At 50.3% G+C, this 27096-nt stretch overlaps 2 protein-coding genes across 8 annotated transcripts in view; one reads left to right on the plus strand and one right to left on the minus strand.

The window, feature by feature from the left end:
• Positions 1–22649, plus strand: part of CRTC1 (CREB regulated transcription coactivator 1) — a 50611-nt gene extending 27962 nt beyond the window's left edge. Inside the window, exons 7-14 of one of the 7 annotated variants that reach the window (XM_079960644.1) lie at positions 373–416; positions 1655–1875; positions 4045–4181; positions 4822–5079; positions 7649–7750; positions 12212–12298; positions 12743–12938; positions 14229–22649. In XM_079960644.1, coding sequence (XP_079816770.1) covers positions 373–416; positions 1655–1875; positions 4045–4181; positions 4822–5079; positions 7649–7750; positions 12212–12298; positions 12743–12938; positions 14229–14440 — 1257 coding nt within the window. In that variant the 3' untranslated portion in view covers positions 14441–22649. The remainder of the gene's footprint in view (positions 1–372; positions 417–1654; positions 1876–4044; positions 4182–4821; positions 5080–7648; positions 7751–12211; positions 12299–12742; positions 12939–14228) is intronic. The other 6 variants (XM_079960645.1, XM_079960646.1, XM_079960648.1 and 3 more) reach the window with 6 other exon arrangements.
• Positions 21727–27096, minus strand: part of COMP (cartilage oligomeric matrix protein) — a 43165-nt gene continuing 37795 nt past the window's right edge. Inside the window, exons 18-19 of the mRNA XM_079960561.1 lie at positions 26116–26255; positions 21727–23777 (exon numbers count right to left, since the gene is read on the minus strand). Of these exons, the coding sequence (XP_079816687.1) occupies positions 23728–23777; positions 26116–26255 (190 nt within the window). The 3' untranslated portion in view covers positions 21727–23727. The remainder of the gene's footprint in view (positions 23778–26115; positions 26256–27096) is intronic.

The raw sequence follows: 27096 nt of genomic DNA on the forward strand, positions 1-27096 counted from the left end.
AGCGGGAAGAGAAATAGAAGGGGCTCTGTTTCTCCTGCCGCTTCGCTGAAGGGGCGCTGCGCAGAGAGGGATAGCTACGCAGCACCCCTTCAGTGAAGCGGGAGGAGAAATGGAAGGGGCAGAGAGGGGGAGATTTTTTTTTTCTTGTTCTTCCCCTCTAAAACAGGGTGCGTCCTATGTTCGGGTGCATCCTATAGAGCGAAAAATACTGTGATTAAGAGCGTTCAGGGTGGCGATACCTTTTGGCTTATAAGCCAGAGCTCTCTTTTGAAAACAAGGCGTCCTGACAGCTCATGATTAGATTCTGCAGCCTATATAAATGATGCAGAAGAGGAATGACTCGGTTTCTCTCTCTGTCACTCTCTCTTTCAGACCGGATCCTCAAGGCCTAAATCCTGTGAGGTTCCAGGAATCAAGTACGTGAAAGAATCAGGGTTGTTTGGTTTCTGCATTTGTAGGACACTTTGGCTGGCTTTTTGTAGAAACAAAGGGTTATATTCCCCGTTGCTCATACTCTGAGCAGACCCACCGTAATTGGTGAACATCCTAGGCTGAATTAAATTCAGAGGTATAACTCAGCTGGATCCTTCCCCGTGGTCTGTTGTCCCTTCCTGTGGGTGTGCTGGGAAGAGTCATATCCATTCATGGAGTCGGAAGGGACCCCAAGGGTCATCTAGCCGAACCCCCTGCAAGGCAGGAATCTCAGCTAAAGCATCCCGGATGGATGACCATCCAACTTCTGCTTAAAAACCTCCAAGAAAGGAGAGTCCGCCACTTTCCAAGAGAGTCTGTCCCACTGTCCATCAGAAAGCTCTTTCTAATGTTTAATCCAGGGGCAGGCAACCTAAAGCCCGTGGGCCGGATGCGGCCCAATCGCCTTCTCAATCCGGCCCACGGATGGTCCAGGAATCTGCATGTTTTTACATGAGTAGAATGTGTACTCTTATTTAAAATACATCTCTGGGTTATTTGTGGGGCATAGGAATTCGTTCATTCCCCCCCCCCCAAAAAAAAATATGATCCGGCCCCCCACAAGGTCTGAGGGATGGTGAACCGGCCCACGGCTGAAAAAGGTTGCTGACTCCTGGTCTAATCGGAATCTCCTCTTTCTTGTAACTTGAAGCCATTGGTTGGGTCCCTACCCTCCAGAGCAGGAGAAAACAAGCTGGCTCCGTCTTCCATGTGACAGCCCTTTAGATTTTGGAAGATGGCTATTGTATATCCCATGTAACTGACAACAAAGACGGTGTCATTGCTTTAGCAACTCTAGGAAATAGGGACAGTGGTACCTCCGGTTGTGGACAAGATCTGTTCTGGAGCTCCGGTCAGATCCCGAGGTTTCCGCAACTGGAGGGACCGCTTCTGCGCATGCTCACGCAGCGAAACCCGAAAAAATACTTCCGGGTTTCCTACGTTTGCATCCTGAAGGATTCACAACCGCAGGTGTGCATATCCAGAGGTACCACTGTAGTTGCAACTCGTTGGGGAGTCCCAAGAACAATGGGAGGCAAGGCTTAGTTGAGACATCATGGGAAAGCCTAACTGTGGTGTGGCACGGTGCTTGAACTGAGATAACTATGTGGTCTTGGGGTATTTTTGTCTGTCAAATGGTTCAGTTTTCTTCCCCTCCCTCCTGGTTTCTTCTTGAGCACAGCATCTTTCCGTCAGCTGACCAGGAAAACACTACCACACTTATCCCCGCCACTCACAACACGGGTGGCTCCCTGCCGGACCTGACAAACATCCACTTCCCCTCTCCTCTCCCGACGCCGCTGGACCCAGAAGAATCCCCTTTCCCGTCCCTCAGCAGCTCCAACAGCACCGGGAACCTTGCGGCCAACTTGACGCATATGGGCATCAGCACAGCCAATCAGGGTAAGGGGTGTTGCGGCTGCAGCTGCCCAGAATGACAGTGTGACTTCACTTCCTGTCCTGCAATGCCACTTCCTGTCTAAGCTCGCTGTTCACTGTTGCAAACCTCCTTTGTCTAGTTTGTCGTTCTGGGTGGAGGGAGATCTGAAAACCAAGCCCTGTCTTTGTGAAGTAATTCCATTTTACAGAAAGCCAAGCGTATCAGGCGATGGGGAGTGGCAGTTAGCAGGCGGAGGCCCACAGAATCATAGAGTTGGAAGGGACCTAGAGGGTCATCTAGTCCAACCCCCTTGGACGATGTTGGGCAGAGCCTGCTTCCTCTGAGGGTAGCAGAGCATTGGATACCTCCAAAATACGGTGGTTTAATTTTTCTAAGACAACTTTCAGCCCCCTTTTTGGCTGTGCCTCTTATACCCATTTTGCAAATCGCTGTTTAAAAGTTCAGTTTCTTTCTCCTTGTTCCTTGTCACGGCAAACCTACGAAACCCAAACTTTTGGGGTAGAGGGAAGAGAGCCCCCGAGCTCCTTAGTAAGATGGTGATTATGATTATTTGTTTATTACATTTATATACCACCCTTAATCCAAACATCCCAGGGAGGTTCACAGCAGAAAAATAACAAAACAAGAATACAGATCATGCACATGTGGTCGAAACCAAGAATCAAAAAGAAAAAGAAGAAAAGGAGAGAAGCAGTGAGGAAAGGGGAGAAGACTGGCAAAGCCCACATGGCGTGCCTATCATGCAAACATGCAAATCTCTGGGCTTTTTCATACTTCAAGATAGGAAAGGCCCTTCAACCAATCAGCTATTGGAGGAGTTGGCTAGTCCTTCTAAAACCACTAATAATAATAATAATAATAATAAGTCGCAGTCTGGGCAGCTCCTAATAGAGGGCTAAAAACTGAATAAAACTTCAAACATTAAAAGCTTCCCTAAACAGGGAGGGTGTTCCACAGGGCGGGCGCCACTTCCGAGAAGGCCCTCTGACTGGTTCCCTGTAGCTTTGCTTCTCGCAGGGAGGGAACCCGCCAGAAGGTCCTCGAAGATGGACCTCAGTGTCTGGGCAGAACAATGGGGTTGGAGATGCTCCTTCAGGTATACTGGGCCTTTGAGGCCATTTAGGACTTTAAAGGTCAGTACCAACACTTTAAATTGTGCTCGGAGCCACTAATGCATGCAAGTTCCAGGACGTTAGGATATAATGGAGTATAACATAGGATGGAAACCCTGTAGCTCATCTCAGAATGCGTAGGATGCCCTGTCTACACCTGGCACATTCAGCATGCAGCAGGATGGAAATGAAGCTGCAGCCTCAGATGTAACCTGACTTAGCCCCTCTCCCGCTGCCCAGGGGGTTATCTGGTTTGGGAGTTGAGTTTATTAGGTTGCCAGGACAGCTGAGCATGGTAATAGTTCTCAGCCCATGCGGGTGGAGGGAGATCATAGAGTTGCTTCCAGTCATTGCAGACCAGGCCTGGGGGACCCTGCTGCCCTCTACAAGTCGTTGGACTCAGCCCCAGTTGGACAGTGGCCAAGAGTGATGGGAATTTCAGTCTTAGAATATCTGTCACTGTAGGCAATTCTGAAGAAGCTGCCTTATACAGAGCCCATAGAATCGTAGAATGTTAGGAGCTGGAAGGGACCCCAAGCGTCATCCAGCCCAATTTCCTGCAATGCAGAAATCGCAGCTGAAAACCCCTGACGGATGGCCACCCAAACCTCTAATAACAGAGAGTCCACCGCCTTCCGAGGGAGTCCAGATTGTGTATTTTGAAGCGTGTTCATTTAGTTTACAAATCCATTCCTCCTTTGTGGGTATAGTTTGTGACTTCCCCCTAGCAGCAATCACTATTCTAGCAGCTGTACTTGCATATAGAAAAAACCCCTCCCCCCGTATCTCTTCATCTATCTGTCCAAGGAGATGTGTCTCTGGTTTCTTTGTTATTGATATTTTCAACATCTTCTTTAGTTCTTCATGTAGTACTATCCACATTTTCTTAATTTCCTCACACCTCCACCACATATGAAATCCAACCTAGGTTGGAGATGTGGTGGAGAAATAAGCGTGTTCAGGGTTAGCCTTGCCAGAACTACCATTTGGCATGAGAACGAGTGATGGGAAGACCCGCACGGGAGCCCGTGTGCTGACGTTTCCCTCCATTTGCCGCAGGGATGACGACGACGCAGGCCTCTTCCCAGCAGCACCGACAGCCACCCACCGGCCCCCTTTCGCTGAACACAGACTCCAGGAGAAACCAGCCCCAGCAGGTCTCCCCCACGCTCTCGCCTCTTTCGCCGATCACTCAGGTACGCAAGGGATGCGATGGGGGGTCACTTTTATTGGGAGCATGCTGTGGAGTAGGCGGACGAGGCTTGGGTCTGGGGTTTCCATAATCCAGTGCTAGTTTGGACAGAAAGGCTGGTGCTGAAGAGGGGTGGCAGAAAAGATCTGATGTTGTTCTGAGTTACTGGTGCCAGCAAACTTTGTGGCCGAGTGGGGATTTGAACCCTGGTCTCCCAGGTCCCAGTCCAACACTCCAACCAATGCGCCACCATTGGCTGTCTCATATCCCAGCTCTTGATATCCTAGCCTTGGAATCGTTGAATTGTAGAATGGGAAGGAACCCCGAGAGTCAGCTAGCCCAACCCCCTGCAGTGCAGGAATCTTGCTCAACGTGAGATTCCAGCCCATGACCCTGAGGTTTAAGATTCTCAAAGTTTATTAAGAGACCTCTGGGCACTTTGGAACGTTTCAAACACACAAGCACACATACGTTCGAGCATCACTTATTTCTGCCCGGTGCTGGCTGTTTCCACAGACCACTGGTAGGAACCCCTGCTCTCGGACTGGGTCATCTGAAGGAGAGCGCCCTGGCCTCCCTGCCTGTCCTGTGACCCAGGGGAGGCTGTTCCTCACTGCCCTCTCTTGCCCTGTCCCCCTCCCCAGGCCGTGACAATGGACGCCCTCTCCCTGGAGCAGCAGCTCCCGCCCTACCCCTTCTTTACCCAGACGAGCGCCCAGCAGCAGCAGCAGCAGCAGACCCAGGTCGCCAGCGCTCTCCCGCCCAATGCCTCCCTGATGCAGACGTCCGGCCTGCAGCGAGGGGTGCAGCTGCCCCCGCTCTCCGTCACCGTCCCTTCCACAATCCCACAGTCTCCGCCGGGAAGCCAGACCCAGACCTCCATGGGGATAGACATCAGTTCGGTAAGCTGGACTGGGGAAGGGCTGGGCAGGCAAGGTAGGGAGCCCTGGGGGGTGTGGGTCTAGGTCTGGGTGGGTGTGCACTCTGAGGGCTTGCAAGATCTCCTGGGTCATGCAGGAATAGGGCAGTGAGAAGTTGGTGCACAACCACCTTTGCAGAAGTGTTGGCCTGCCATCTACTTCACAGGTGTCTGACCTCTTTAGAACTTGAACTGCTTCTCTGTAGACAAAGCAGATGGCTTCCAAACCCAGTTTGGCAGTCACTGCTCCTGCTCCCGGTCGCCTCTGGGAAATGAGTCGCTACAGACATTTCTCCAAAGGGTGCATGTTAGGAGAAAGGACTGCAATTTCAAGGGGCCTGTGTTGGGCGTTCCTAAGCAGGCTTTTAGGTAACAGCTTCAAGGCAGAGGACAGGCCTGCCTCCCAAGTCCAGCCATGCGCTCTGTTGTTCTGCTCAGAGTGACTTTTGGGGAGCCCCTGAGAGCTGCCAGCACCTGTATATTTCCTTGTCTTGGCAAAAGGAAATGGGCATGCTGGCTTCTCGGGACATCAGCCTGAGTGGATTATCAGTATGTACAGGAAACTGTCAAGCCCTCTACCCCAGGCTTTTGGCTTGATCAAAGGCAGCTTCTCCTGGGGAGCCTCCCACCTCAGCCCACCAACAGCAGGCCCTCTCACTGATCTGGCATCCTACAGTTGTGCTAGCTGGGAGGGTGGGATGGTTTTGGGAGTCGCTGCGCAGTGAATGACAAAGGCTGGGTTTAGTTCCTGGCTTCGAGCCTCGGGGTCCTCAGTGGATGGAGGTGTCTCACCTGCGTCACCTGAGCATCCCTCTGAGCCCCATAGAGGATGCAGGAGCAGCTTTGCTAAGGCTTGAGCTTGCAGCCTTCCCCTTCTGCCCCTTTCTGTCTTCCCCAAACTCCTCTTCACGCGCTGGAGCGGTCGGCGAAAGCATTTGCTCTTTTTAGTGTTACGAAGCAGAGCTTGTGTATGTGCGGCTTTTCTTTCTTCTTTAAAGACAGGGGACCAGAAAGTTCTGCAGCCTTTCTAAACGATGCCAACTTCTTGACACCCTGCTTCTGAATTGGCATGGGGTCCTCCCCCGCCCCGCCCCTCAGGCCTGGGGGTCTAATCCACAGGAGGAGAGAGTTGCTCTTGTGCTCGGATCCTGTTTGCAGGTTTCGCTTGGGACATCTGGTTGGCCACTGTGAGAACAGGACGCTGGACTAGATGGGTCACTGGCCTGATCTGGTTCACACACTGATCTTAGGTTCAAGCAACCCTTTGCACCAGTGAGGTCTGTGTGTTTAACGTTTGACACTGAGGTTCCCAGGAAGTCCAAAATTGTACACACACCCTGCCCTTTTTCTCCTGGGATTTCAGTGCATGCAACCACACCCAGCAACGTCGTCATTACTATTACTATTACTATTATTATTATTACAAGTTGGGGTGACCAGGGGAGAAGCGCCTTGCTGCAAGACAGGAGTAGAGAGTTCACTGAGCACAGATGTCCCCAATTTTAGATGCAGGTGTGAGAAAATGAAAGAAGGGGCTGTGTTCTCCGTAGTGGGCTGAGCCAGGTGCAAAAGCAGTGTGCCAGCCACACCTCTTAAGGTGGAGGAGAGGGCTTACTGATGGCTACTAGCCGTGCTGGCAGGGTTCCCCCTTCATAGTCGGAGGCAGCCATCCTGCTGAATCCCTGTTGCTGGAAACCGCAGGAGGGGAGACCTGGTGCTCAGACCCTGTTTGAGGATCAGGCCAATGGCCAATGATCCAACAGGCTACTCTTATGTTCATTAGTAGATGAGGGGGGGCAGCACTGAAATTAAGCCCTGCATAGATAAATGTATGCACATTTATTCCAATGTAAATGCATAGAAGTACCTGTTGCTGGGAGAAACTACAGGAGGGGAAGGTGTCCTTGGGCTCAGGTCCGGCTTGCGGGATCAGGAGAAAGGGGGCCCACTTGGCCCAGCTTCCTGTACTCACAGGGGCCACCCAGATGCCCCCATGGGAAACCAGCAAGCATGACCTGAGCAGAATGGCAACTCTCCCCACCCGACACAGTGGCTTCTGGTGAGGACAGGAGGCTGGGCTAGATGGGCTTTTAGCCTGACTCAGTGGCAGCACTCTTCTTACGTCCAGGTGGGTCCTTTCCCTCCAGGAGCTTTGGGAGAAGCCTGACCAGGAAAGGGATGTTTAAAAAACCAGCTGTGTCTCCTCAATGCCTTTCCTGTCATTCTAAGGAGCAGAGGCATTTGGAATATAGCGTATGGTTCCTGGCTGCACCTTGCTCTCCAGGAAGCCGGGGAGGAAGTCCAGAAATGATTGTACCCCCCACTTTTTTCTGTCCATGATCTCTCGGGGCATTGTTTAACCGGTACTAGCTGACTCCCTGGGTGTTCATACAAGGGCTTTTCTTCCCTCCCATCTCTCTCTCTCTCTCTCTCTCTCTCTCTCTCTCTCTCTCTCTCTCTCTCCACGAAAGAACCCTGTGATTTCATCTGCCTTCTCTCCTTCCCCCTACCCTATTCTCTCTCTCTTTCTCTAACTCTATGTCCTTCTGTAGGGTTCACTCCAGCAGTACCGCAACAATGCTGGCTCCCCGGCCAACCAGTCTCCCACCTCTCCTGTCTCCAATCAAGCTTTCTCTCCTGGCAGCTCCCCTCAAGTAAGGGACTGACTGCATCTGTGTGTGTGTGCGTTCTTTCTCTCTCTCTCTCTCTCTCTCTCGGCCTTCCGCTTCCATACTTCTCAGTGGGTCCGTCTTATTTTCTCTCTCTCCCCACTTCCTCTTAATGTCACATTGTCCAATTTTTAAATATATATCTTTATTGGATTTCTATACCACCCTTCGTCTGAGGATCCCAGGACGGTTTATGATAAAAAACGCAAATACACATAGTAACAGACAAAAGCAATACCCCCCTCACTTCCAGCTATGTCTAGATGAGTGCTTGCCTGTTTTTAAATAAAGTGTAAAAATTGGGTTTGCGCTGAACCTATACAATGCTGGTAGATTCATACTGCTTCAGCTATCGCATAGGTTTTTCTAAATGTGCAGACTGTTATGATAATCCAAGAACTCCCCCCCCCCTAATGCACACACCGATTTATATAAGTGGGTTTGAGATGACATGAGTTGAAAGGTGGCAACTTTCTGCTGTTAAGTTGTAAACAACACACTTCAGAGTACAAGGTGCAGCTTCTGGTTTTCTTCAGTATCGTCCATCACTGTTTTCTGCACTAAGTATGAATCTTACTCAGCTTCTCAGTGGTCACTGGAAGCGATATTGTATAATAACTATTAATATTATTAGTGCCATGAAGTTCCTGCGCTTTGTCCTACATTAAACACACAGAGACCTACTTTTGAGTAGACATGTATACAGATGTTTTGGATTAAAACTCCCTGCTGCCCCGTGGTGGCTGGGCTGGAGAGCGCAGGTTCTTTAAAAGAAGCACCCCCCCCAAATAAGCATGTTTGCTAGGTTTATAACAGGCCAAGTAACAAAAAGACAGGAAAGAATCTGCAGCCCTTAACACAGAGCTCTTAATCCATCACACACAGTCCGAGTTCCAAAAATGAGTTTCAGAAATCCATAGGGAGAAGAGGGTTAGTTAAAAATTGTATTGAAAGACCAAAAGAAGAATCAAATTGTGTGACTTAAGTGTGCGTATAAAGACTTTGTTGTCCCCTGGTACCTTGGAAGATAATCAGGCCCAAACGGCAAATAGTGGGTTTGGAGGCCTGCTAACACTCCCGGAACAAGTTGGCTAAGTCAGCGCACAGCAGAGACCTGCCGTAGGCGTCATGTTAATTGCCCACACAGCTGACGGCAGCCGGAGCACATGAAACCTTTTAGTACTTTCGTATTCAGGGAAAGCAAAGCACTGCTCCTTCCCAGCTCTCATCCCACAACGTGGGAGCAGTTAAAACAATCAGCAGCAGTTAGAAGGGGTTTTAAAAGGGTGAAGCAGCACAGAGCAGGAGACCTCAGGCCGTCTTGGGTGCTGCTGCTTCTTGGTGGGAAAATCAGGGGTGGCCAACCTTTCACGCCCTCCATTGTAGAGTTGGAAGGGACCCTGAAGGTCACCTAGTGCAATCCTCACAATGCAGGAATCGCAACCAAAGCATCCGTGATAGAGACCCAGCCTCTGCTTAAAAACCTCCAAGGAAGGAGAACAAGAAGAACTGTCAAGCAGCTCTCACTGTCAAAGTTCTTCCTGGTGTTGAGTCCAAACCTCCTTTCTTGTAACTTGAAGCCATCAGTGCAACTTCTATGTGGAGAAAATCAGGGAAGGCCAAGCTTTCGCCCTCCAGAAGTTCCTGGACTACAGTTCCCATCATCCCCTGCCTGTATAGGCAACAGCAAGGGGAGGTGGGAGTTGAGGTCCAGCAGTGCCTTGGAGGGCCACCGCCTTTCCCCCATCCCTACATTAAATTTAATGTACGGGTCTGGCCACTTGATTCGATAGCCTTGTAAATAAACCGGGGTCGTGTCCAAGCAAGTTTTCCTCTGAGCACGACCTACGGAAATCAGTATACCCAAGTGAGTCATGCCCATTTGATTTCCCCAGGTCTGCTCGGAGGACGACTGAACTCTGGCTACAGCCCTTGGTTGTTACAGAGGGGAGGAGTAGACTGAGCACCAACACCTAGCCACATTAGCTATGTGGGGCCTCCCTGCTCAGGCACACTCTACCTCTGAATGCCGCCTGCTGCTGCTGTGGTGGAGAGAGCACCAGCGGCTGTCGGCCATCATAGCAAAACGGAACCCTTGTTCGCTGCCACCAAACACCAGGTGGTGGCGACAGGGGGCTGCTCCATTTCCTTCCTGCCAGATTTAGGGGGCATCTGCAGAAAGGAGGGTGCCAGGCCATGTGGCCTCATCCCCTTCTCTCTGCCTGCCTCGATTCAGAAGGCCGAGAAGACCTGGAGCACAGTTTGCAGGGGACAGGTTCATGCAGGGAGAACAAAGCTGTGAGTCAACCTTATGAGGAAAGGTCCCAGTGTGTGCATTTGTCTTTTTTCAGTTTTGAGAAAAGATGAGCAACAGGCTCATGGGATAGAAGACTATACAAAACGAGAAAGTGGCCGGAGAAAACATTTTTCTCCCTCACACAAGGAGCTGGACCTCGTGGGCATTGAGGGGAATTCCTGGCCTTTCTTGCTGCAGCGCTCAGCCATTCAGTTAACAAAAGCTAGCAAGCCCCTCCCTCTCCCTCTTCGGTTCTGCAGAGAGAGCCTTTGGCTTCCGCAGCCAGCGGAAGAGGCCAGGTCTTGGATCCCAAAGTGCTGAAGCGATGAAAAAAAAGCCCTTCCCGTTTAATCATGTCTCCTCCAACCCCCACCTCCCCGGTCTCTGCTGGCAAAGTTATTAAAAACAGTGCAGTTAAGGATCCTCAAGGGGAGCAATTTTTTTATTAAAAAAATGCATCTGTATCACTTTGCACTGCTGCACAGTTGTAAAATGAGAATGGTTTCTCATAGACCCGCTGGTGGGGAGGAGGTGGTCGGATTATCATAGCCCAGCAGAGAAAGGTTAGGGCAGAGGGATTCCTGAATTTAGGTCGATAGAGGGAGAGGAGGCTCGCTCGCTGCTGCTGGTCTTGGCTGTTTTTTAAGCGCAGGACCAGGCTGGCAGAATCAACCTGGTTGGATTTTTTTAATTTTTTTTTTGGCAAAAAAACCTCTTTAGGCCTTTCCTGCTTTGTAAGAGACCTTGTGAGACCAGTACTCTAGAAGGCAGGGTAAAAGGAATTAGAAAGATTTGCTTTGCTTTGCCTCCTTTGCCTCTGGGCTGCATCAATAGGAGTATAGCATCTAGATCAAGGGAAGTAATAGTGCCACTGTATTCTGCTCTGGTCAGACCTCACCTGGAGTACTGTGTCCAGTTCTGGGCACCACAGTTCAAGAAGGACACTGACAAACTGGAACGTGTCCAGAGGAGGGCAACCAAAATGGTCAAAGGCCTGGAAACGATGCCTTATGAGGAACGGCTAAGGGAGCTGGGCATGTTTAGCCTGAGAAGAGGAGGTTAAGGGGTGATATGATAGCCATGTTCAAATATATAAAAGGATGTCACATAGAGGAGGGAGAAAGGTTGTTTTCTGCTCCTCCAGAGAAGCGGACACGGAGCAATGGTTCCAAACTACAAGAAAGAAGATTCCACCTAAACATTAGGAAGAACTTCCTGACAGTAAGAGCTGTTTGACAGTGGAATTTGCTGCCAAGGAGTGTGGTGGAGTCTCCTTCTTTGGAGGTCTTTAAGCAGAGGCTTGACAACCATATGTCAGGAGTGCTCTGGTGGTGTTTCCTGCTTGGCAGGGGGTTGGACTCGATGGCCCTTGTGGTCTCTTCCAACTCTGTGATTCTATGATTCTATGATTCCTTCATTTTGAAGCAGTTTGGGGAACTGTAGCATTCGAGAGCTTCTCAATCAGGCTTTGCCAAGCTGATCTAATCTGTGCATGACTAGCGTTGCATGGAAATAGTAATAACAGCCGTAGGAGTAGGAGTACAAATAAAAATATTACTGGGCCACAACCAAGCAAATCTCATCAGCATCTGAGGAGCATTGGGTACAACGAGTCATAAGCGCAGTGGTAGCAGGAATAAAAATCTTGTTGTCATTCCAAGGGCATCTCAGTCGCTGCTGTTTTGGGTAGCACAGCCCCTTATCCTCCCCATTGCTCCACTGGCATGCAGACATGTTGGTCAGGACAGTTTGAAAACTAACATCCATCAAAGCCTTTCTACCCCTCTCTCACCCTCTGGGGCAGACATGCTTCTTCAAACCATGTGCGACCCATTCACTTTTGTCCTCTCTCCCCCTTTCCGGCCTGTGTGTTTCTGGCATGGTGGTGGCAGTGGCATAGCCCTCATCTAAGGCGGAAACCAGGTTACTGTGCCCCCCCAAGTCCCATCTCCTCCTGCTCTTGAATTCATCATTCTGGGGCTGGTTGGTAGTTAGCCAGTGGGGTGGGGTGGGGATTTCACCATGCAGCCTTCAGTTCAGCATCCTCAAGGGCGATCTTGGCAGACTGTCTGCTGCCCCCACTCTGGATTTCAGCCAAGGGCTCTTCTCTGCACTGATTCACCTCCTCCTCCTCCTCCTCTTTCTTGCAGCAAACATCTATCCTGGGGAGCGTCTTCGGGGATTCCTGTTACGACCAGCAGATGACGGCCAGGCAGGCAAATGCTTTATCTCATCAGGTGAGAGCGCTTTCTGTGACTCCCAAGCACCCCTTGACTGGAGGTTCAAATGGGATTGGTAGTTTCGACTCTTCACCATCCAGAGAAGTTTGGTTCATCGGGCGGCCAGATAAAATATTTGTTAAATTTGTATGCCGCCCTTCGTCCGTAGATCTGGGGGTGGTTCGCAGCGTCAAAATGCTAAATCACAATTTTAGCCATGGTTGCAAAGTGGAACGTAGAATCATAGGATTGTAGACTTGGAGGAAGGGTCCCCACGGGTCATCTAACTCAGCCCATGGTTCAGAGCAGTATGCCCTTGGGATGATGATGATGATGATGATGATGATGATGATGATGATGATGTATAACTTGTACCCCCACCCATCTGACTGGTGGGTTATGAACCCAGCCGGCTTTTCAGCCCAGCCCAGCAAGGCTCTTTTATTAAGTTCTTACCTCCAGGATTCCTTCCTCCAGCTTGAGCAGTTCAACATGATTGAGAACGCCATCAGCTCCAACAGCCTCTACAGCCCCTGCTCCACCCTCAATTACTCCCAGGCGGCCATGATGGGCCTCACCGGAAGCCACGGGAGCCTACAGGATGCCCAGCAGCTCAGCTACGCCAGCCACGGGAACATCCCAAACATCATCCTCACAGGTGCGTCCGTGGTTTGGCGCCTGGGGGTGGGGGGTGGGACTGGCTACGCATCGCCACCCTTTGGACCTTTGCAGCTGCTGAATTTCTGAACAGCAGCAGCTGGTAGGGCAGAAGGCAAGGGAGCCCAACAGCAGGTGGCATTGGCGAGAGACGGAGGCCACAAATGATAGTTTCCTCCTCCTCCCTGCTGATTTCCTCCTACAAGGAGCAATCGATCAACCAGTCTTTATGACAGTCAAAGACCAGCTGGTGAAACGAACAATAAAAACAGGTATAACTGCTTCAGCACCAAGGGGCAGAAGAAGTAGGCAGAGTTGAGAATTTCACATTTGTTTATTTGCATTAAAAGCAACACTTCGTCAGCTAAAGTATGTGAGCCAGAGTTTAAAATCGGTATTTGTTCGCTGACCATCACTGTCACCATGGCCTGGCCTTGTTGCCATAAAACAGAATTTCATGACGGGCCTGGTGACCTCCAAGTCTAGGATTTTACAAGGGGAGACACTGAGAATCAGGAGGAGAAAGCTGGCAGGCAGGCAGGCAGGCAGGCAGGCAGGCAGGGCCACCCCCCAGACTGCTTGCAGGTCAGAAGGCAGGCAGGCAGAGGCTGGTGGGGCAGTGCCCATTATGCCCTTGCAGAGCAGACTCCATTGTTTCTGGGCCAGACAGTGTAGACCACGGGTCAGCAAACTTTTTCAGCAGGAGGCCGTTGCACTGTCCTTGTGGGGGGCTGGACTATATATATATTTTAAAAATGAACAAATTCCTATGCCCCACAAATAACCCAGAGATGCATTTTAAATAAAAGGACACATTCCACTCATGTAAAAACACACTGATTTCCCGGACCTTCTGCGGGCCAGATTGAGAAGACGATGGGGCCGCATCTGGCCCCCGGGCTTTAGGTTGCCTACCCATGGTGTAGACAGAACTGAGCTACATGGACTCAAGGGTCGGACTCGGCACAAGGCAAATTCCTACATTTTCCTTGTTGGAAAACCATGAGGACTAGAACATAGTTTTTCTAGGAAGAGCTGCAGCTTAGCTATAGGGCTTCACATGCAGCTTTCCCCAGGTGCAATCCCCTGCAGCATCTTTGGGTCGGGCTGGGAGTGTCCCCCACCCTGGGTCTGACTGTCTGAACAGCTTCGTGTGTTGCCAACGTCTGAAGCTAGCTCCTGGGTTGCCCCAAGGAGTGGGTCAGGTGGAAGAGGAACGGAGGCTGATCCTAACCAAAGGTCTGTCTGTCTTTCTCTCTTTCTCTCTCTCCCTCCACCCTGCCACTCCCAGTGACCGGGGAGTCCCCTCCCAGCCTGTCGAAGGACCTGACCAGCTCTCTGGCCGGCGTGGGGGATGTCAGCTTCGACTCTGATTCCCAGTTCCCCCTGGACGAACTCAAAATCGACCCCCTGACCTTGGACGGGCTGCACATGCTCAACGACCCCGACATGGTCCTCGCTGACCCCGCCACAGAGGACACTTTCCGGATGGACCGGCTGTAGGGGAGAGGGGAAGAGGGGGCACGTCGCCGAGAGTGAGAGAGCGCATGCCAAATCGCAAATAAAAGGTGTACCAAGTCTCGGCACCCGCAGAGGCAGGGAGCGGCCCACCTCGGGTTCGTCGCACCTGAGAGCCGGGCTCGTTCCACCCTCACAGAACAGCTGCCCACCCCCCCGTCTCCCCCCCCCCGCCCTCCAGAGGCCACTGGTTTGGGAGAGGACCTCTTTATCCACAAGCCCCCCTTGCGCCCTTTCCGTTCCTCTCGCCCTCTGCTTGCCACCAAAGTTCGGTCCTTGTTCTCCTTTGCACTAAATGGTTTCTCCGTGTTTGTCTTTGGGAAGGCGGGGAGTGGGGCGGCAGTAGAGGAGGCTGCTCCCCCTCTTCCTCACTCCCCCCCCCCGGTGGCTGGGCAAAGCGCTCTGAAAAGGTAAATAGATAGTTCTTATTTCCTCCCCACCTCTGTCGAAACTACCGCGTCTCCGGTTTTGGTTACAGAAACAGCCACTTCTGCATGAAGCCGGGAGCTTGGGGTGGGGTGCTGGGGGTTGCGCGACAGACACGTGACGCCCCACCACCCCTGAGTTCGAAAGCTACGTTGTGGATATTGCTGCTTTCCTTCTGGGAAATGGGGTGGGTGGGGTTTCAATGCAGGAGGTGGTGGGGAGAGTCCGGTGAGCCCTCCAGAATAATTTCCTGAGGCAGATGCTTGGCTTTGAAGGATGGGAAGGGGTGTAAACGGTTAGTGATCTCCTGCCCCCCCACTCTTTTCGCTAGCCTTGACTCTCATCCAAAACTCTATTGCTGCCTGTTCCCCCGTTTGCCTCCTTGCTCAACACTTGCAGAAACATCTCTTTTTGGGGTGCAACACCGCCCGGGGATTTAGTTGCACGAGCCGCCTAACTCCTCTCCGATTCAAGGGACTTTTTTGGCAGGGGGTGGGGGACAGGTAGAGGAAGAGGAGGGGCAATTTTATTTATGTCGCATACTTCCGTTACCTAAAGGAAGGAGCTGCGGTTTCCTCTGGGTTGAACGCTTGCGGGATTATTGCTGCCCAGCGTGCAAGTCTCTCTCCCCTCCCCTTTTTGCATGGCAAAGGCAGTTCCCGCCCAGTATTAAAGGAAAATATCTCACGTGCATGATTTGTTATTTTTTAGCAGGGAATAGCAAGGAAAATCTGGTCAGTCTTGGAGGGGTGCCGAGCCAGACTGAGCCCCCAAATGGTTGTTGAGGGTGGCAGAATCAGAGGGGTTCAGTGGGGAATTGTTTAAGGGGACCCCAAGATGTACACACACGTCTCCTGCTTGCAAAGTGGACAGAGATGTTCTCTCCTTTGCCGTCTCGAGCGGGAGGCGCTCTTTGGCGTGGGACAGTTTTTTGGACTGACTCCGATGCGTTTGTCACTTTCCGTTGGCAGAATCTGGTGCCAAGTGCCCCTGGGGTGTTGGTGGGTCCCTGAAACACATGCCTGAGACTCAGAAATCCTCTCGCAGGCATGTTTGTGAGTCTGAATGTTTCAGGCAGGGTCTCTCTGCTCCCCACCCCCCAAACACTTTTCTTTTACAGCTTCCCATTCTCCAGGTCAGGTCCCTGGTTTTCTGTGCTGCTTGGGAGGAAGTGAACCTCCCGTTTGCCGAAAATGCTAATCTGGTAGCTTCCTGTGGCTCCCTTGGCCTGGCTGGGCGATATCTTAAGTCCTCTGGGCCTTCCTGGCTGGCGCAGCAGAGCTCACCTCCCCGCCGTCCCCTCTTCTGCTCTGAGTTTGCCGGGCAGCGTTCAACTTGAGTCCCTGCCTTGTTCTCCCTCAGGTTCTGGGTTTGAGTCCTGCCATAGCTCTCCCCGGCGAGTTACAGCTGGGCCCCTGCATGTGCCACTAGGAAGTCCCGTTCCGAGTACATGTCTGCTTACACTCCGCCTGTGCCATCCTTTGTTTTACGACTTTTGCACTAAAACTGTGCTGTCTCCTAGGCGTTCTGTGTGGGCGCTTCAATGCAGTGCTTTCCCCCCAGCCCTTTCGACTCCCGAGAAGTGGCCTCTCCCATTGTTATATAACCCGTATCAGTATTTTAGCCTCTAGTACTCGCCATGGTCTGCCCATTTCAAGCCTGCTCTGGGTCCCTCTCCTACACGAGGAGGAATCCCGTCTGCTAAAAAAACAAACAAACAGGAGGTGGTAACTCTCCTTCTCCGGATGGTGAATGCAGGGATCTCGTCCTTTGGCCTCCAGCGATCCTGTCAGAATTCATTGGTCCAACTCTCTGGGATGCCCTTCCCTCAGATCTCAACATGTGCACAGTCCTCTTCAGTCTTTGGCCTCCGTTTGGGGATGTGGAATTGAAAGACTTGTTTCCTGGTCTGGTAAACACACACAGCTCTCGAACCGGACAGTTTTATAGGGAGATGTGGAAATCTCTCCTCCTCCCCTTTTCTAAATTACACATGTACATAGGAGAGCCTGCGTGCGGATAAACTGTAAGTAGTTTTACAAAAATGGCCTTAATATATATCTATATATATATATCTGTATACACACGTGAAACACAAACACAAAAAAACCTTTATGGATTTGTTTGAGGGTCACTGAGCATTAGGGACCATTTGCTTTGGAGGGGCCCTGTTTAAATTCCTGGTTTGTGTTTCATTTGTTGCTGCTGCTGGAAACGATGGTTAAAGATGGCAGGATCGTAGCGCAAGATATTTCGATGTGCTCGATCTCTCTCTTCCCAACAGGGGCAGCGTCATTCTTAATTTATCATGTTGAGTAGCCAAGCGATGACTAGCGCAACGGCAAATTACTTCCTCCGTTAATGCACCTTATATTCTGCTTCTTTCTGTTTTTTCATCATGGGGAAGGGGCTTTCTATCCTCACCTCCAACCTCAATTCTGTGTTTAAGGCCAGGCCCCCGGAGGTTTTGAGATCCATGCTCTGACTGCGTCAGAAACTGATGCAGAAGCTTGCTTAAAATTGCTTATTTTGAAGGGGGCAGAGCCGAAAGCTTCCCATATCCTTCCTTTTGGGGGATTCTGCCCACCATGATTCTGTTCCAGGGGAGAATGCTTTGTTGCAGGAAGTCCTGCTTCGTTCAGAAGCGGGAGTGTTGTTCGTTGCTCAGTTAGGGGCAGGTTTAAAAGAGCTGCTCTCTTTCGGTTAGGTGCCTGGCTTGTGTCTGAATGGGCACTGTGGTGCGTTTGTCTTAAGCCATTCTTTCTGTACTCTCCTTTCCTCCCCCCCCCCTTTACCTTCCCAACAACGCTGTGAGGTAGGTTAGGCCAAGAGATGGCAGCTGGCCCAGGGAATACCTGCGCTGAGTGGTCATTTTATCCTGGGTCTCTATGGACCTTAATCTGACACCAGCCTGGTCCAGTATTGCTCCGTGTGTGTGCGCCAGCTAATAATACTGTGTAAACGAGACCAGTTTCACCCCTGCAGTGCGGTCTAAGCCCCTGAACTTACATAAGCAGTGCCCTTTCTCCTTATAATTTGGCAAGAAAAAGTTCCCAGTGAGGAACGGAGCGCAGAAGTCAATGTCCCTCCAGTTTTCATCAGGCTCCGCTTGCTCCACAGCACCTCCACTGGAGCAGGCCAGGAGGGGTACTGCGCCTTCTCATCCCAGTGGGACCCACAGAGGCCACTGGTTGCCAGGCAGTACAGGCTTCCATAGCTCAGTTGGTAAGAGCACCAGACTCTGAATCTCAGGGTTGTGGGTTCGAGACCCACATTGGGCGAAAGGTTCCTGCATTGAAGGGGGATGGGCTAGATGACTCCTTGGGGTCCCTTCCAGCTCTACATCTACAAGTCTGTGATTCCTAGCAGGAGCTTTGCTGCCAGCCCAAAATATTAGCAAGGCATGTTAGAGCCCTAGAGCTGATTAGGGCCCAATTCTGCAGAGTTCGAGTATCTTTGCAATCAACAAGGGTCTCTTCTGGGAAAAACCCCACGTCACATTCCTTAAAGCAGGATCTTTTCCTTTTAAAATCCCCACCAAATTGTTGGTCTTTGAAAATGGACGTTGGCCCCCAAAAGCCCCTCTTGGCATCAAGTGCCAAATGAATTAAATGACGATGATGACTGTCGTCCTCATTGTCAGGGCCCTGCTCCATTTCAAGCTGTGTGGAGAAGCGTTCCTGAGCATATGCAGAGTTCCGCTGCCCCCTCCCCCTGTAACCCCCACGCCCCGGTGGACCTGGTCCCGGTTTTCTAAGGGGTGTGTGTCTCCCCACCTGCTCTTTGGGTGGGCTCTGGCGGCCAGCGGGTGTCGAGAGGCCAGGATGGGTATCAGAAGCAATTGCGGGGATGGCAGGCTGTCGGAAGAGAGGCCGGGTGCTGGTGTTTTAAATCCACAGTGCTTTCCGTCAGCTTCGAAAAATGTCTCGCAAAAGCAGGGGAAGTATCCTGAGCCAGAGTGAATGACTATACAGTATATACATATATATTGGTGTGTGTGTGTGTGTGCGTGCATGTGTAAGCAAACTGCAATGGAAGTGTAAAAAAAGCAAGACTTAAAAGTGGTGCAGGGAGTGGGGTACAGATCCAGCAACTGGATCAGGCCCAGCCCCCTCTTCCCACAGCGGCCAACCAAACCCCCAGCAAGCAGGGGGCTAATTGTATGGATGTCCTCGGATACAGGATGCTGGGCTCGGTGGTGGTCAGACCCAGCTATGCACAAATTGGGGGCGGGTAGGATAAGACATCCCCCCCATCCCTGCCAAAAAAGGCCAAATTTGGGGGCGGCTTCTGCCCATTGCATGGCCAGGGAAAACTGAGTCTTGTTATCGCTGTGGCTTTTCTGCATGTTTGCAGGAGTCTTGCTGGGGGCTCCTTGTAAATCTATCTCTGACAGGCGGCAGCAAGAGACTGAGCTGTTCCTATTTTTAAAAAGAAAAAGGCTACTTCTTTCTCTCTCTTCCCCCCCCCCCTCGTTTTTCTGTGGTGGTCCCATTTCCATCCCTTTTTTTCCTGCCTCCATCCTTTCAAGGCAGCCATCTCCCCCCACCCTTTTTTTTCTTAGGTAGAATTCCTCTCTGGAAGAGGACTACCTACATACTACACCCATGGCTTTTGAAAAAAGAAAGAAAGAAGGCACTTTGATTTTTATTTTTTTTAATTAAAAAAATTCCCTTGTCACTGTGAAAACATCTGTGAAAGAGCAGTTGAATATCTGAGTATGCATTCTTTTTTTTAGGGGGGGGGGGAAATGGGGAACCCAAACAAAAAGTTAAGTGTTTTTGTGTTGTAACTTTTCTTTTTTAATGAACCGGTTTAACCTTTTATTTTCAAAAGAAAACTTTTAGGCTTTGTGCGGAATTCCCATATTGCAATATGTGAATTGGGGGGTGCGGAGGGTTTTAATAACCAACACACTACGTTTATGGAACTTCGGTCGATATCTTTGTGCTTTTCGTTGTATTTATTATTATTATTTTTTATTTTTTTTAAAAAAAGGGGGGGAAACAACTTCCTTTCGGGAAGGGGGAGGAGGGCACGGTGCGTGTGTGTATATAAATATATATATATATATATATATATTTTAAAAAGTATATATAAATAAATGTGAGCTTGGCCAGTTTCTACTGTGTTTATAAAGGAAAGGCGTGGCTTTTTGGGGGGGAGGGGAACGCAGGCTGGGGGGGGGGGGAGATGCTTTGAGGCAGCCGCAGCAGCAACAGCTTGGTACTTTCTGCCTTTGGGGTGTTGGGTTTTGGTTTTCATCCCCCTTTTACATAAGAACCGAAAGCAAAAAAATGTATAATAGCTGTTGGTATCTTAGCATGTGTATTGAAGCAAAGGCTGTCTTGGCTCAATGTCCCCCTGCAAGTTGGACGATCTCACGCCTGTGGTTGAGAATTCATTGCCTTTTTTTTGCTTTTTGCCTGGTTCCCTTCTCTCCTCTCCTATTCCCCCCCCCCTCCACCCCAAAGCCTTCTCGGCATATTGATAACAATGACAAAATTCACAGCGTTAATCATTCTCCTCCCTGCACCCAGCCCCAATTTTCAGGTGTGTCAAAAACGGTGGAAAGCCCACCTTTGGGACAGGGTAGGGTGGGAGGGGGGCTCTGAGATGCCTTCTCCTTCCGCAACCCCCCCCCCCGACACAACTTATATATGTTTGGGAGGCTGGGACAACCCAGTCGGATGGGCGGGGTTCAAATAATAAAATGATTATCACCATTATTACCAATTGCCGCCACATCCAAACGGTGTTCTGTTACTGTATGGCACGGCTGACCTAAGCCGGACATGTCTTCTCCTGGCCCAGCCTTCGCCAACATGGCGCCCCCCCCCCCCAAAAAAAATGCTGGACTGGCAGGTTTTTGGAGGCTGGGGCTGGGTGCGCAGTAGAAGCTTCTCTGAAAAAAAGCACCAGCAGAGCTTTAAAAGGTAACTGGGCAGATCCGCAGAGGCTTAATGCTCTCCCTGACCGCCCCCCCCTTCCCAAAAATGAATGAGCCAGGTGGGTTAAAATACTTCTCCCCATAACCCCTCCACCCCTTTGCAAGTGTGTGTGATTGGGGAGGGGGGATGTGAAGTTTGGCATGTCCCCCACTTTAAAAATCCCACGAACAGCAAGTAGGATTCAGTTGAATTCAGTGCAAATAAACACGACTTGCTGAAATAAAAGGAGGGAGGGTTTTTTTGGGGGGGTTGTTTTTGCCAAATTGGGCGGGAGGATTAAGTGTTTTGTGGGGGGTTGTGGTGCGCGCACCCCCCCCCCCCCGGTCTGGGGATACCTGTAAGTTCTAGATTACAGTTCTGTTAGTTTCATAAGCCTTCATTTGCAGCTGATACTTTTTAGAAAGACCACAGGGACTAGCTGCATCGTTGTTGTTTTTGTTGGCGGTATCAGGAATCCCTACTAAAAGCCATTATCCTTGGAGTGGGGAAGATCCACAACCGTCTTGATGACTCGGCACCTGCGTTTCACTTCGGGAAACCCTAACCAACCAGCGCATAGAAATCGGCCCTTTGCAGAAACCGTTCAAAACTCTCTGTGCCAGGAGAGGGAACGGCATAATACCTACTCAATATCCTTGATTTGGAGAACACTTAGCTAAGGCACGGCTTGCAAATGCAGCCGCTTGTCGTGTGGCGCATCTCTTTGGTTGCCCTGCCATACGCAACAGAAACACCAGGATTAATTCTGCAAGCTTTTGCAGGTTGCATCTGCTGTTGGCCATACTCCGAGTAGTCCTATTGAAACAGACGGATGTGGCCAAACGGGTCTGGTGGATCTGCTCTGAGCAGAACTTAATTGGGCTGCAACCCTAACATCACTTTCTTTTTTTTGGGGGGGAGGGATAAGACCATGCCTAGACGTTATTTCCCCCTTCGATCCTAACTAGTTCCTAACTCTATATGGGCATGAGCAGTTGCACATTAAACGTAATTATCCATATTATAATTACCATATTGCTAGAGACATCCAGAACATTAACGCAACTTAGCAAGTAAACAAAATGTGCTTAGTTCTAGCTGTTAGTCGGGTGGTAGCTTTTCAATACATGGCTTTCTTTTGGGGGCAGGGAGGAAATTAAATTTTTCTCTCCCCCCCCCATTTCTTTTGGGGCACCTGAAAGTGTAAAAGAACACCAGGGGAAATGTGGGTTTTATCTGAATAAGGTAGATTCAGCTGTGTTTGGCAGCTTCCCTTACAGACAGGCAGCTAAAAAACAGTAACACAAAAATCATATTTTGGGGTGGGGGGGGGGAGGCGGATTAAAAGGGTGGGAAGGGAACAGTCTTTTGTTTTCTGTATTTTTGGACTGTGTAACATCCTGTTCTTTATAGGTTTTTTTTAAAACAAAAAGAAAAACATGAGGACTAGTGGAATGACTTTACTGATATATGCAAATCCTACCATTGAGTTACAGGTTTTCTTGGGGGGTGGGGAGGGGGGTACTTGGGGGCAGCAGCACAGGAACTCTGGAGCATAGAAGCTTAATTTATTGTGGCTTTTTTCTTGGCAAAAAAAAAAGGAACCCTGAAGGTGGCTTTGTAAGCGTGTGTGTGTTTTTTTCTTCTTTTTGCAAACTTAAGAACATGACAATGATGTGAAAAAGCGGCAAAACTCTGTGTACATTCTTTTTGATCTCTCTTTTTTTTGGTTCGTTCGTTTCCTTTTTTTCTTTCTTTCTCTGTGAAGGCTTTTTTTGTCTTTGTAACTTTGCATTATTTGTAAATGAAATGTAATAAAGTTCAGCTGTTTTTCTCTCTGGCTGCTCAGCTCTGCTTTTCTGAATAATTGTTGTTAATTGCAAAGCTGCTTTGCAATGGGTTAAAAAGGGGTGGGTTTTTTTGCAAAATGCCTTCCTCTTCCCTAGCCAGACGGCAGTTTTGCTTTTTGAGATCTCTCCTGGCTTTCAGAGAGCCTGCCCCGCGGGCAGCATCAAAAAACAAAACACAACCTTCTTGTCCTTAAGACAAAGTAATTTAATTTTCCAAATTCTCTATACATACATATTTTTTTAAAAGTGCTTTCTCTGCGTTTCTTCTTATTGCTTCCGAGAAGGTGCACATTTCATTACCTGCCTTTAATGCGCAAGAGATTCAGGACCGAGGAATGAGCGTGCAACTGGGTTTGGGAGGAAGCCCTGCGCCACATTTACCCAAGGTCACCTGCTCAGACTGGCAGCCGCCCACCAGGCTTCTCACCACCTGAGCCTTGAGGGGCTGAGGATCTAACCAAAGCAGGGGCACCTCTCTTGCAGGAAGCCGGAGCAGGCCAGATTGGATAAGCTCAGCACACATTTCCCTCCCTGTCCAGTTTAAAGCTGGTTCAGTCATACATTTCTCAAAATTGGTTACTTGCAAGAATATGACCATTTTCTCACATCGCACCACCCCGTTTTTGCATGAATCGCTGATCTGTGCCTGGACAGTGATTCATGCAGGGGTGCAACGGTGAGCCCCACTTTCTTGACATCAGACCCGAACCCCCTACCTAGGGCTGGAGCAGAAGGAAGCAGCCTCCCTCTGCTGGCAAGTGTTTTGGAGTTCTTGGAGAGATTCTCCTAGCCAGCCTCTCCCCTCCATGTTCTCAAGCGCCTCCGCTGGAACAGCTGGATTAGCTGCTACTCTTCTGCATGGTGCAGAACATTCAGCAGATTCGTGGCCAGTGAGGGATTCCAAGGGGGCTTCCGGTTACTAGGGAAAGGGAGGCGCAGCGATGCCAGAGGGCGGCTGGGCGGCTGCTGCAAAGTATTGCAGGACTGTCCATAATCTGATATATCGTAAAAAGAGCAGGAAGCAGAGGGGTGAGTATGTGAGTCTCGGGCCAACCCTAAAAGGCGCTTAGTAGTCTTGCTGGTTCCGGTAAGATTCATAGTCCTCTGGGATCGTGTCTGTGAATGAGAGAACAGGAGGCAGGGATCTTAGAATGGGGTTACCAGACGTCCCCGTTTCCCGGATTTGCGAATAAGTCCCCGGACAAATTGCATCCCCGGAATGTCCCCCGATTTCAAAATGGTCAAAGGCCTGGAAACGATGCCTTATGAGGAACAGCTAAGGGAGCTGGGCATGTTTAGCCTGGAGAAGAGGAGGTTAAGGGGTGATATGATAGCCATGTTCAAATATATAAAAGGATGTCACATAGAGGAGGGAGAAAGGTTGTTTTCTGCTGCTCCAGAGAAGCGGACACAGAGCAATGGTTCCAAACTACAAGAAAGAAGATTCCTCCTAAACATTAGGAAGAACTTCCTGACAGTAAGAGCTGTTTGACAGTGGAATTTGCTGCCAAGGAGTGTGGTGGAGTCTCCTTCTTTGGAGGTCTTTAAGCAGAGGCTTGACAACCATATGTCAGGAGTGCTCTGATGGCGTTTCCTGCTTGGCAGGGGGTTGGACTCGATGGCCCTTGTGGTCTCTTCCAACTCTAGGATTCTATGATTCTAATGTCCCCAGGAAACGCAGCAGCAGCAGTCTCAGCAGCCCAGAGCAGTTTGCTCTGGCTGGCTTCAGGAGCTGCCCGGAAGTCTCCATCTGATGGTCGTGCAGGGGCTCTAAGACGCAACTGCTGCCTCCGCCTTCCCTTCCCAGAAACTAAGCTGTGAAGGGAGGCTTCATGCTGTCTATTGGAGCAGTCTCCCAACTCCAAGGGAAGGGAGGCATGGCACTGCCTGAGAGATCCCTGCCCCCTCCTGCTTGCACGCAAGTAGGAATGGGATTGGGCTGCTCCGATGGGAAGGGAGGCATCGCGCTGGCCTAGCCTCGCCACCACCGCTGCTCTCAACCCTCCTTCTCCGCCTTCCATACCTGACCCACCGCACATTGCTTCCCCCCCCCCACCACCGAAGAACCAACAACTCAGGGGCTGTCCAGGCTCATGGAGAAAGGAGATAGATCATAGAATCATAGAATCATCGAGTTGGAAGAGACCACAAGGGCCATCGAGTCCAACCCCCTGCCAAGCAGGAAACCCCATCAGAGCACTCCTGACATATGCTTGTCAAGCCTCTGCTTCAAGACCTCCAAAGAAGGAGACTCCACCACACTCCTTGGCAGCAAATTCCACTGTCAAACAGCTCTTACTGTCAGGAAGTTCTTCCTAATGTTTAGGTGGAATCTTCTTTCTTGTAGTTTGGATCCATTGCTCCGTGTCCGCTTCTCTGGAGCAGCAGAAAACAACCTTTCTCCCTCCTCTATGTGACATCCTTTTATATATTTGAACATGGCTATCATATCACCCCTTAACCTCCTCTTCTCCAGGCTAAACATGCCCAGCTCCCTTAGCCGTTCCTCATAAGGCATCGTTTCCAGGCCTTTGACCATTTTGGTTGCCCTTCTCTGGACACGTTCCAGTTTGTCAGTGTCCTTCTTGAACTGTGGTGCCCAGAACTGGACACAGTACTCCAGGTGAGGTCTGACCAGAGCAGAATACAGTGGCACTATTACTTCCCTTGATCTAGATGCTATACTCCTATGGATGCAGCCCAGATGCCTCGGAGGAAGGGGAAACGTGGCGGTTGAGGTCAAGGCAGCGGCAGCCCCTCTGCCACCGCCATCGCTGCATCATCATCAACGTCCCAAATGTGTAGTAATTAAAGTGTCCCCAGATCAATTGAAAAAAACTGGCAACCTTATCTTAGAGTTGAAAGGGGTCCTTAGGGTCATCCAGTCCAACCCCTGCAACACAGGGAGTTACAGAGTCCAGCCCAGTAAAATATAGACTTGATGATGCGACTGTGGGGGCAAAGCGCTTTGGTACACCCCTCCCTGGCCAACACTCTGTTCCTACAGCGGCTAAACACCCATAAGAAACTAGGGATCCAGATAGACTGCCACTGGACCTGGAGGTTCCACAAGAACATAAGGAAACTGGCTGCTGGATCAGGCCAAGGGCCCACCTAGTCCAGCATCCAGATGCCCCCATGGGGAGCCCCCAAGCAGGACCTGAGTGCGAGAGCCCACTCCCCTCCAGGGCTTTCCAGCAATTCCTGTTCAGAAGCATCACTGCCTCCAACAGGTGAGTCCCAAAGGAAATAAGACCCCAAGGCCCACAACTTGCTGGAGTCCGTTAAAGGAACTGAAACTCGCTTTCTTTTTTGCTTGTGTGTGAAACCCAGTCACTAAATCTGTTTTAGCTCCACCCCTTGGCATTAAAATGGGCATGGCTTTGAAGGCTGCACCCAGGGAGGGGGAGAGAAGATGTGTGGGGCTGGGCGGGAGGGAGTGGGGCTTGCTCACCGTTGCAGCGATACCGCAAGTTGGACCAGATGATGTTTTCCTGGGAGAAACAGAAGACCCCCAGGCGCCCGCCTCTCATCGTGGTGTCCAGGACGACCCCTGTGTCGGCCACCAGCTCAGGACCTTCGTAGAAGCGAGCCCTGGAGAGGCAAGGAAAACCATCAAGGATTCGAATGCCAGCACATTTGTGGCAAAAATGTGAGGGTCTCGGAGGCAGGAGCCTCTGCTTGAAAATATTATTATAATTATTTTTATTATTATTAAATAATATTTATACGCTGCCCATCTGGCCGGGCCTCCCCAGCCACTCTGGGCAGCGTCCAACAAAATATTAAAATACCATAATACATCAAACATTAAAAGCTTCCCTAAACAGGGCTGCCTTCAGATGTCTTCTAAAAGTCTGGTAGTTGTTGTTCTCTTTGACATCTGGTGGGAGGGCGTTCCACAGGGTGGGCGCCACCACCAAGAAGGCCCTCTGTCTGGCTCCCTGTAACTTGGCTTCTCGCAGTGAGGGCACGGCCAGAAGGCTCTTGGCGCTGGACCTCAGTGTCCGGGCTGAACGATGGGGGTGGAGACGCTCCTTCAGGTATACTGGACCGAGGCCGTTTAGGGCTTTCAAGATCAGCACCAACACTTTGAATTGTGCTCGGAAATGTACTGGGAGCCAATGTAGGTTCCTGCCTCCAAGATGATTTTTTGAAATAATAACACAAACTCTCTTTGGAAATAACCCCAAATAAAGGCCCCTTGCACCTTAGGAACTTGCATTATCTGGTTTTATTTTTAAATATGCATTTCACAAAACAAGACAAATACGTTAACTGGAAACTGAAAAGGGAGCTTATAACCTCTTGCTTTGTTTGAAATAAATTTTGCAGGGTGTCTTGCGTTCAGCGACAACAGAAAACAAGAAGATACGGTATACAGTGGTACCTCGGGTTAAGTACTTAATTCGTTCCGAAGGTCCGTTCTTAACCT

The sequence above is a fragment of the Podarcis cretensis genome (assembly GCF_951804945.1).
Source record: "Podarcis cretensis genome assembly, chromosome: 18".
Taxonomy (NCBI): Eukaryota; Metazoa; Chordata; class Lepidosauria; order Squamata; family Lacertidae; genus Podarcis; species Podarcis cretensis.